Here is a 10,724-nt window from a genome sequence, read left to right as displayed (position 1 = left end):
CATTAAAAGTACACAGCAAGGTTTCCAGCTATTTTCCTCAGTCAGGCCAGCCTTACAGTGAGCAGAAGTGGATAGTACTTTTTACAGTATGAACATCATTTAGATTTTCCCCTCAAGGAGACAGGCATTACAACAATGAGGCACGTTTCTAAATAAAACTAACCCAGCAATTCATGGGCAGAAAATTGAGAAATTAAATCTGGCTACGGCACTGTTAGGATTCAGTACGTTTAGAAGAAACCACATTCCTATTAGTGTTGCCATTAGGCTCCTTTTGATTGGAAAAATTGCATAAAAATATGAGAAAACAGTTTCCTGTTTAATTACGTAACCTAAACAAATATGTATACAGTCCTGTTTTTTTTTTTTTTTATCTCTTTTTTATGTACAAAAATTTCCCTTTTTTGTTAAACATCATGACATATAGAGTTATATATAAAGTACAAAACACAATTAATTTCATACACACGTTTAAACAAAGACAAACACAAATTACATCTTGTCATCTTGTTATCTTCGCTTAATAGAAAAATATATCTTTAGCGGTTTTGGCAGTGTAGCTAAAAACAAACAAAAAGATAATGTATACTATTCAGGAAGTATCCATCACAAACATGCTGATGGTGTAGATATAAATGTTTATTACATGATGTGTTCTTATTTAATTTAATTTTATTTATTTAATAGGCATATAAATTCTACATGTAAATGCAGGTTAGCTGGTATAAGTTTAAAAGGAAGTTGGATACCAATTGGTGTTAGGCAATAACAGGTGCTGTATATGAGAAGGGTAGGCAATTACTGTCTTTGAATACTGCAGTTCTTAAGCCAAGCTGCAGAAGGTAAGACATTATGGAAAAAGGAGACTTTCAACTATCAGGGGCCTCCAAAGCCTGGGTGAACGTTTTAGTTCTTCTTAGGCATTTCATGGAATGTCTTAAAACATGTGGAGTTTCCCCTTGATAAACAGTGTCTTGAAAGTTGTTCAATGTTGATATGCCCTCTCTGTCTTGAACTGGGCTCTGTTTACACAACAGAGTGATCATTGCTCTGCACTCCTGCCAAAATGGTATGGTTGACAGATGAGGCTGATCGGTCTGAGCCTTCAGCTGTCCCATTCATCTTTTCCTGCCGTTGGCAGCACAGGATCTGTTTAAAGGTGGCACTCATCTCCTTGTCCCTATAGGAGTAGATAATGGGGTTCATAGCGGAGTTGAACTCGGCAAGGAGGAGGAAGAACTTCTCATAATCCAGAATGTTGCATTTAGCACAGAACACATCCAGCAGCAGCAAAACCAAACCAGGGGTCCAACAGACGATAAAGGCGCCTACATAAACAAAGAAAGAAATTAATTAACATAGTTTCAAGAAATAGTTGAACCAATAGAAGAAAATCAGTTGTACAGTTTTTTTCTTTTTTTGGTTGTTTTTTCTGTCAATAGTAATACTGGCACTTCATCCAGCAAACTATAACTAAAACGGCTAATTAAGGTATACAATATCACTATTTAAATTCAGGGTGGTTACGAATTCAGCAGGCTACTTGGTCTGCTTTTTCCACAATTTTTAATGTTATCAATGATGAAACTTTTGGGAGAAAAGTGGTGTCTATTAAGCTTAAAGGAGCCTGCTACAATATGATTCTAAAATTGGCAAGTTTAATTTCTCTGGGGTCATTTTTATTTCAACAAAAGCATTTAAAAAAACACCCAATATACAAACTTAGGAAAAAAGGGGTGGGAGGTCAAACACTGCAGGAATTCCTTTATTATTTTTTGACTCAAGAGGCCAGCATAAATCATTTTCAATTTGTAATCTCTGGTTATGAAGTATCTTGCTTAAAAATCATCAAAAACCCCTACACCTTTGCAACTGTGCTGTTTACACTATTGATGTACATCATATGTGGCTTCCCTGCTCATTGTCCAGCCAAGACAATCTTTTTATATAATAACCAGGAAAGGGTTAGCACCAGCTGGAGGTTTGCATGTGGCGAGGTTCCAGTTTACTGCAGATAATTCTCTTGGCCACAACCTCGACTTTATATTGAGTGGGAGTACAAACTCTCTTAAAACGTTATGGTTTCTGTTTCTGAACACAGATGTCCCTGAATTTGTGCATTTATGTCTATCTCAGTTATGCGGGGGCTCTCAGGAGTAAGAAGCTCCAACATTCTGTTACCAACATAGCAATTTGAGTTGTTCCTCAGCCCCTTCAAACACTTTCACTATATGAACATATTTTGTATGTGTTTGGGGTGACTTTCACACTAATGGGCTGATGTAAGGACAGGAGCAGTGCAAACAATCACGGCTGCAAAATCCAAATTGCCTAGTGGACAGGCAATTATTTTGTAAGCCTAAGAGCAATGCAAATTAGTGAACACGAACAAATAATGAGCTACAGCCATGATAATTAGGGTCGCAATGAGTGCCGCTTGTGCATCAGGCTATTTAGTGGCTGCACTTCCAGCCCACAGGTGAGGTGAGTTAGGAGTACAGAGAGCAGTAGGCGCTGTATGAGATTTGTGGAGCTTGAAAATCAAACCAAACACAAAAATGTCAGAGTAAGGGCAGCAAAGTCCTGATGAAAAGGTGGCAGGACCTGTGGCGGCATACAAAAGAGAAATTCGTAACGCAGCGCAGGCATGCAGCAGGAACAGGAGGAGGGCAGCCATCCACATCATAGCTGACACAGCTGGAGGGGCAAGTGGAGAGAACAATCCATCCCAAACAAAGTGGTTTGAATATGGAGGTTCTTCTCTGTATTGGCCTTCTCCTCTGAAGGCTTTCCTGTATGTCCTAAGCAAGAACCAAGCATTGCTGCATCAGGCAGCGTACCACAACAGCCATCCTGAGGTTTTTGGAGGGTCAGCAATTCCCCAAGTGCAAGGCAAAATCCTTACATCTCATTATGATGTTTGCGCCTGTTTACTATTCCAGATCCCCACCCAATGCCATGCTCTGTTCTTCATTTGAATACATTTTGAAATCATTTAAATTGATTAATGATGGCAAAGTACTAATTTGATAGAGGTGCAGAATGCCAGGTGAAAACCATTATTATGCCGCAATTTTAGCGACCACTAAAGTCAGCTAAAAATGTTTTTTGACAGCAATATGGGAGTTTTGCAGCTGAAAATCACTTAGCACGGATCCTTACATCGGCCCTATGTGCCTTTAATTAGAGCTGATAAGCAGTGTGTTCACCATTCAGGAAATAAGATTGGAATATGCAGTCTATTTTAAAATAAACTGTAATTTTTTATTGACACACTGCAACACCGTGTAAATTGCATACACATAAACAAGCACCATCCTATGCTATATGTCACATTTGATTACAGAGGTCATTAAAAATGTAAGTACAGTTTATCATCATTAGAATAACACTTGTCATGGGATATAACCTGCAGATATAATGCAACTAAAGTAACAACACTATGTAATGAAACAGTGTGTAAAAGAAAGATAAAGCCACAAAGGCAAGACATTGTTTTTTGTGTGAAAGAAATGAATGATAAAGCTGATGACTGACAATCCCTAGAACAGTTCAGTCTACCAAAACTTTTAAAGCTCCTTCACAATTTCGGTTTAAACCAGTGGTTAGGTCATATTTTTTCACAACACACACTTTACATAATAACTAGGATCTAATATTGTTTTGTTATCTGTGTGAAATATGTTTTTAAAATCAAGCTGAGCATACAGATCACTGAGATTTCATAAATGATATCCAGTATCTGTTCTTTACATTATTTCCCCCTTAGTGCAGAAATGTATCTGTAGAATAGTTGTCTGCGTGCTGTCTCTCTCTCCAGTAGCTAAATGCTGTAACTAGTAGCCCCAACAAAAAAATAAATTGCAACCCTAGTGTATAATAATATATTATATATATATATATATATATATATATATATATATATATATATATATATATATATATATATATATATAAAACATGTGATGTGTTTAATCAAGTTTATAAATATAGTCACGTTTATTTTTTGTGCTCTAAATAAAATATACAGTCTTTCTAGCTATAAATATATTCTCAAAAACTAAATACATTCTTTGCAAAAAACGTTAATGCATCAGTTAGGGTTGATATTAAAATGACAAAAGTAGAGAAGTACCATCCTGAACATATCAGAAATGCCCACCGTATTTTTTGACATGCTAAGCAATACCACAGTTCAATGCTGTTGTGGTTGATGTTAGGGATGGGAATTTCGAGTAATTTAGTGCTCGAGTACTTGAGCGTTAAAAATTTGAGTACTTGAATCTAATGGCAGACAATATTATTCTACATATGCGCCACAAAAATTACCATAAGTTAACACTTGAACCGTCGTGGATACTCATATCTAAACCCACTGCTGACAGTCATAATGACGGTACATTTTAAACAATATCAATATTAAAATGAAAGAGAACTATCCGATACAACTCAAAAGTTTTATTTAACTACATCATATCAAACATCTGCACAGCTGAAAAGCTGTACTTAAATGAACATAAACATAAAAGGGTTTTTTTTTTTTTTTTTTAACTTGCCACATATAAAGCACTAATTAAAAAAAATTAAAAACTATAATAAAATAAACATTTCAAAAAGAAACTAGCGTGTAAACAGGTACATAAGTACATACAAAATTGTAAAAAGGAAAGTATCATGTGTTTATCTCTTGTGTGTGCCATTCACAGCACAGAATACAGCTGTTGAGCTGCAGCAGCCTGCTGTGTTAAGGTGGTATACGTGAGTAAAATATTGTAACAATCCCTAGTCTTGAGGCTCAAAGCTGGAGATGGAGACGGGATTCAGGGGCTAACATAACTACAATACTTTATTAATTAAACAGGGGCTGTGTTTGGGTCAGGACCACACCACAAAAACAATACATTCTTCATCCTGTCTATCCTAAAAACATCTATCATTTCACACACAGAGAAGAGAGTGGACCACTACTCTCATGGAGGATGGGGAAGGGGGGTGGGGGGGGACTCTAGATAACATGGTGCGCACCCAAGAGCAGCTCACATACACACACCCCACACTACCGAAACTAGTAGTATGGTCCCTGTTCGGAACAATACAGATAATGTGAAGACACAGGACCAGATGAAACAAGACAAACAAACGAGACAAAACAAAAGACTTGCCAACCTGAACTGTGACCGGGTCGCTACAAAATATTGAACTTACATTCATGAAGAGATATTATTTATATTTTTTCAAGTACTCGAGTAATAAAATGAGTGCGTGAGTACTTATAATTATTTAGAGTGGAGTGTTATGTCGTGCTTGCTGTTGTCAGGATGTGTGATGTCGTAAGTGAGTGGTGGTGTGTGTACGACAGAGACGCCATCTTAAGTATTATACGGTGCTCAGCACAATAAACAAGCTCTGTGGTTAATCTACAACAACACTGTTTTGTGTCAGTTGTTTCGTGTCTTTGTAAATGCTTATTTATTTTATGGTTTATTTTTTCCTCAAATTGAGGATGGTAAATTTGGGCTCCATCTTAAATTCAAAGGAATACGGTATATGTATGTACAGTGACATGAAAAAGTATTTGCCCCCTGTCTGATTTTCTTCATTTTTACATATTTCTGACACTGAATGTTATCAGATCTTCAACCAAAATCTAATATTAGGGACCCTGAGTGAACAAATAACACAAAATTTTGATGCTTTATTTAATTTATTTATTAAAGAAAGTTATGCAACACCCAATGGCCCAGTGTGAAAAAGTATTGACCCCTTAGACTCAATAACTGGTTATGCCACCTTTAGCAGCAATAACTGCAACCAAACGCTTCCTGTAGTTATTGATCAGTCTCTCACAGCGCAGTGGAGGAATTTTGGCCCACTCCTTCATGCAGAACTGCTTCAACTCAGTGACATTTGTGGGTTTTCGAGCATAAACTGCTAGGCCATTCCAAAACTTTAAATTTCTTGTTCTTCAACCATTCTGATGTAGACTTGCTTATTTGTTTCGGATCATTGTCTTGCATGACCCAGCTGCGCTTCTTACTGTGGAATGCAGTGTTTGGTTTTCGCCAGACATAACAGGGTCCATGTTGGCTAAAAAAGTTCCACTTTTGACTGTTCCAGAACTCTTGAGGAATCCCATTTTTGCTCAGTGTCTTTCTGATGGTGGAGTCATGAACACTGACCTTAGACTAGGTGAGAGGTCTACAGATCCCTGGATGTTGTGCTAGGGTTCTTTGTGACTTCCTGGACGATTTTACTTGTTCTTGAGGGGATTTTGGCAGGACGGCCACTCCTGGGAAGATTCACTACTGTGCCAAACTTTCTCCATTTGGACAATATGGCTCTGTCTGTGGTTTGGTGGAGCCCCAGAACCTTAGAAATGGCTTTATAACCCTTTTCCAGACTGACAGGCATCACTTTTGATAGGCATCAACTTTTTTCCGGCGGTCTTCAGGAATTTGGTATGATCTGCCTCTAGAAACTGTATACTGACAACTTCACTCTGATGGTAAGGGTTAAAGTTAGTTAGATTTATATTAGGCAGGACTGGCCCAAATCAGGCCTGATTGTTAACCAAAGTATTCAAACAGCTGACCCTAATTATCCCTTTAATTGGGTTGAGTTAGCTGCAGTCATATATAAGCTTTATAACGGAGGCTGCCCTCGAATAAACGCATCTCTCAATAAAGAAACATTAAGGTATTTTCTTTTCTCCCCCTACAAAAAAAAAAAAAAAAACACATTCTGTAAACAGTAACAAATACTCTGAATAAAAATATAAATGCAACATGCAACAATTTCAAATATTTTACTGAGTTGCAGTTCATATAAGGAAATCAGTCAATTGAAATAAATTCATTAGGCCCTAATCTATGGATTTCACGACTGTGAATACAGATATGCATCTGTTGGTCACAGATACCTTAAAAAAAAAAAAGGTAGGGGCGTGGATCAGAAAACCAGTCAGTATCTGGTGTGACCACCATTTGCCTCATGCAGCGCGACACATCTCCTTCACATAGAGTTGATCAGGCTGTTGATTTTGGTCTGTGGAATGTTGTCCCACTCCTCTTCAATGGCTGTGCGAAGTTGTTGGATATTGGCAGGAACTGGAACACACTGTCGTACACGTCAATCCAGAGCATCCCAAACATGTTCAATGGGTGACATGTCTGGTGAGTATGCAGGACATGGAAGAACTGGAAGACATTTTCAGCTTCCAGGAATTGTGTACAGATCCTTGCGACATGGGGCCGTGCATTATCATGCTGAAATGGGCCTCAGGATCTCGTCACGGTATCTCTGTGCATTCAAATTGCCATCAATAAAATGCAATTGTGTTCTTTGTCCGTAGCTTATGCCTGCCCATACAATAACCCCACCGCCACCATGGGGTATTCTGTTCACAACGTTGACATCAGCAAACCGCTCGCCCACACGACACCATACACGCTGTCTGCCATCTGCCCGGTATTTGCCCACTAAAGTCGGTTACGATGCCGAACTGCAGTCAGGACCCTGCTGAGGACGACGAGCACGCAGATGAGCTTCCCCGAGACGGTTTCTGACAGTTTGTGCAGAAATTCTTCGGTTGTGCAAACCCACAGTTTCATCAGCTGTCCGAGTGGCTGATCTCAGACGATCCTGCAGGTGAAGAAGCCGGATGTGGAGGTCCTGAGCTGGCGTGGTTATGCGTGGTCTGTGGTTGTGAGGCCAGTTGGACGTACTGCCAAATTCTCTAAAACGACTTTGGAGGTGGCTTATGGTAGAGAAATGAACATTGAATTCTCTGGCAGCAGCTCTGGTGGATTGCACGCTCCCTCAAAACATTTTAGAATGGCCTTTTATTGTCCCGAGCACAAGGTGCACCTGTGTAGTGATCATGCTGTTTAATCAGCTTCTTGATTTGCCACACCTGTCAGGTGGATGGATTATCTTGGCAAAGGAGAAATGCTCACTAACAGGGATGTAAACAAATTTGTGCACAAAATTTGAGAGAAATAAGCTTTTTGTGCATACGGAAAATTTCTGGGATCTTCTATTTCAGCTCATGAAACATGGGACCAACACTTTACATGTTGCGTTTATATTTTTGTTCAGTGTAAACTATGTACATGTAACACCCCCGAAGAGACGGGAGCCTCAATCTAGCACGTACATTACAAACTAATGTACGCACACATAGTAAGCACATTTTATTTTATGGCAGTACAGTTCTGAAAGAAAATGCAAGATAAACTATGTAGAGAACAGCAGTCCTTCTGAAGTTCTCATAGGTGGTTTTGTTTTTAGTTCAATTGTAATTCCCGTACTCAATCCCGTGCAAATAAAAACAATGTGCTTACTATCTATGAGAAAATTTAGTTTTGGTTTCTATTGCAGAGAAATTATAAAAAAGCAAGTTATAGTGAGACAAAAAAAATAACATTAACAACATAGGATACATTGTAGTTTTTATAGAAATCAAGCTGATATTCTGAGGTAATTTTTGGTGCAGAAAAACATTTATGTAACATTCTTAGACGTAACTACCACACCAGCATTGTCCCGCCCCTTAACAACCAATACACACTCCTGATTCACTGGTACAGCACTTCCTGACCTTCCAACTCCTACCTAATAGGCTCTCAGTAATTGTCACTGATAAATGTACTGTAGTCAAAGTAGGTTAGCCACACACGCTGCTACATACAGGTAGGCTACCATATTACAGAAAATAAGTGACCGCGATACTTCAAAAATGTCATAAATCATGTAGTAAAATATTGCAGCATTTGAATATCGTAGTATTATTAATACAGGTCACCCTCGTATAACGGCCACCCTCTTTTAAGCACCAAAGTCATTTTGATCAATAATATATATATATATATATATATATATATATATATATATATATATACACACACATATATATATATATATAGACAAAGTTTTAACCGGTCAAAAGTTTTAGAACACCTCCATTTTTCCAGTTTTTCTTGAAATTTACGCAGTTTAATGTTTCATTGTACTTTGAAATTAAAGCATAGAACAAATAAACAATTGGAGATAAAAAATAAATCATAGAATTGTTTTGTTTAACAAAATCTAATCTAAATTTTTGACTCAAAGTAGCCAGCTTTTGCAGATATAATAGCCAAACACACTCGTGGCTCTTTCTACAATGGAAATCAAATATTGTTCGGAAAGTTCTTCCCAACACTGTTTCAGAAGTTCCCATAAATATGTTGCATTTGTAGGTTGCTTTGCTTTCACCCTTCTGTCCAGTTTTTCCCAAACCAGCTTGATTTGAAGCCTACCGTCTTGTTCTTTTTTTCTAAGGTAGTTCTGACATAGCCTGGAGGTATGTTTTGGGTCATTATCTTGCTGTAGGATGAACCCCTGACCAACTAGGCATATACCAGAGGGTATTGCATGGCGCTGCAAAATGCTGTGGTAGCTGTTTTGGTTCAGGGTGCCACTCACTCTGTGCAAGTCGCCGACTCTGGATCCAGTAAAAGAGCTCCAGACATTCAAGCTTCCTCCTCCATGTTTGACAGTTGGTGTCGCACACCGAGGAACCACCCTTTCGCCTACTCGACGGTGTACAAAAACCCTGCGTGGTGAACCGATGATTTCAAATTTTGATTCATCGGCCCATAAGACCTTCTTCAAGTCTTCAGTAGTCCACTGGCAGTGCTTCATGGCCCAGGCAAGCCTTTTGATGGTGTAGGAAACTGTACTCACTGACACCTTGGCTTTCTTTGCAATTTCTCTAAAGGAAAGACATACACTTTAAAGGGTTATAATGGCCTGTCTGTCTTCCTTTGTTAATTGCCTTTTTCTCACCATTATGAGAGCAATATACTACTTCCTGCAGTACAATACTGTCCAAATAATGCTTAAGAGAGTGTAGTAACAGTCTGTTCCAACACTGTTTTTATACAGACAGAGGATTTGTAAGTAATCAGCAAAATTTGGGACACCTGTAGGAATTGTTAGCATCAACTTTCAATGCTTAACTTACTTCCATTGCTGTAGAACAGCTGTAAGTTGTTAACCCATTACTTGTTCCCTGAAAAATGCCTTTTTGTATAACTCTGAAATGTACAATATTTTTCAGTTTTTGGTAACCTAAACTTTATTTTAACCTCTGGCAGTTTACTGCTTACCTTTGTACCATTTCAGGTTATTCACTGGACTTGAACTGCTTAAATTTCAATAAAAACTGGAAAAATGGGGGTGTTCTGAAACTTCTGACCGGTAGTTTTTGTGTTTGTGTGTGTGTGTGTATATGTATATATATATATATATATATATATATATATATATATATATATATATATATATATATATATATAAGAGAAACAAAATGTTTGTTGTTATTTAAAGCAAGTCTAGAAAAAATGTTTCTATTTCCACGTGTTGCCCGTGCAGTAATGCAATTACAGTTGATGTTATCTTCGATTTGTAAAAGTTGGAATAACTACATTATTTCTTTATAATTGATATTTAAGTTTTGGTTTAGTTTTCTTGATTATTTGTTCAGAGCACAGTCGTGAACAGCAACTGTTTCAATAACCGTTTTTTCTCAATTTACCTTTTTTAGCAAGAAAGCAAGAATACATGAAGCACTTTTGTATTGAACCTAATTGTCCTACTAATTGCGGAAGACAGAAACAAGTCTGGAGGCAACACAAACAGTGAAGAATAAATAGCTCACTAATTTCAATAGCAAATGAAAA

At 37.8% G+C, this 10,724-nt stretch overlaps 1 protein-coding gene across 1 annotated transcript in view; it reads right to left on the bottom strand.

Moving 5' to 3' along the window:
- Window positions 1-214: 214 nt before the first annotated feature.
- LOC121298561 (lysophosphatidic acid receptor 1-A-like) overlaps window positions 215-10,724 on the bottom strand; it is a 55,805-nt gene continuing 45,295 nt past the window's right edge. The window contains exon 3 of the mRNA XM_041225690.1: window positions 215-1,328. Coding sequence (XP_041081624.1) covers window positions 1,027-1,328 — 302 coding nt within the window. The 3' untranslated portion in view covers window positions 215-1,026. The remainder of the gene's footprint in view (window positions 1,329-10,724) is intronic.

This window comes from Polyodon spathula, chromosome 2 (genome assembly GCF_017654505.1).
Source record: "Polyodon spathula isolate WHYD16114869_AA chromosome 2, ASM1765450v1, whole genome shotgun sequence".
NCBI classification, from domain to species: Eukaryota; Metazoa; Chordata; class Actinopteri; order Acipenseriformes; family Polyodontidae; genus Polyodon; species Polyodon spathula.
Note: the sequence above shows the minus strand (reverse complement) of the source record. Positions and strands in the feature narration are given on the sequence as shown.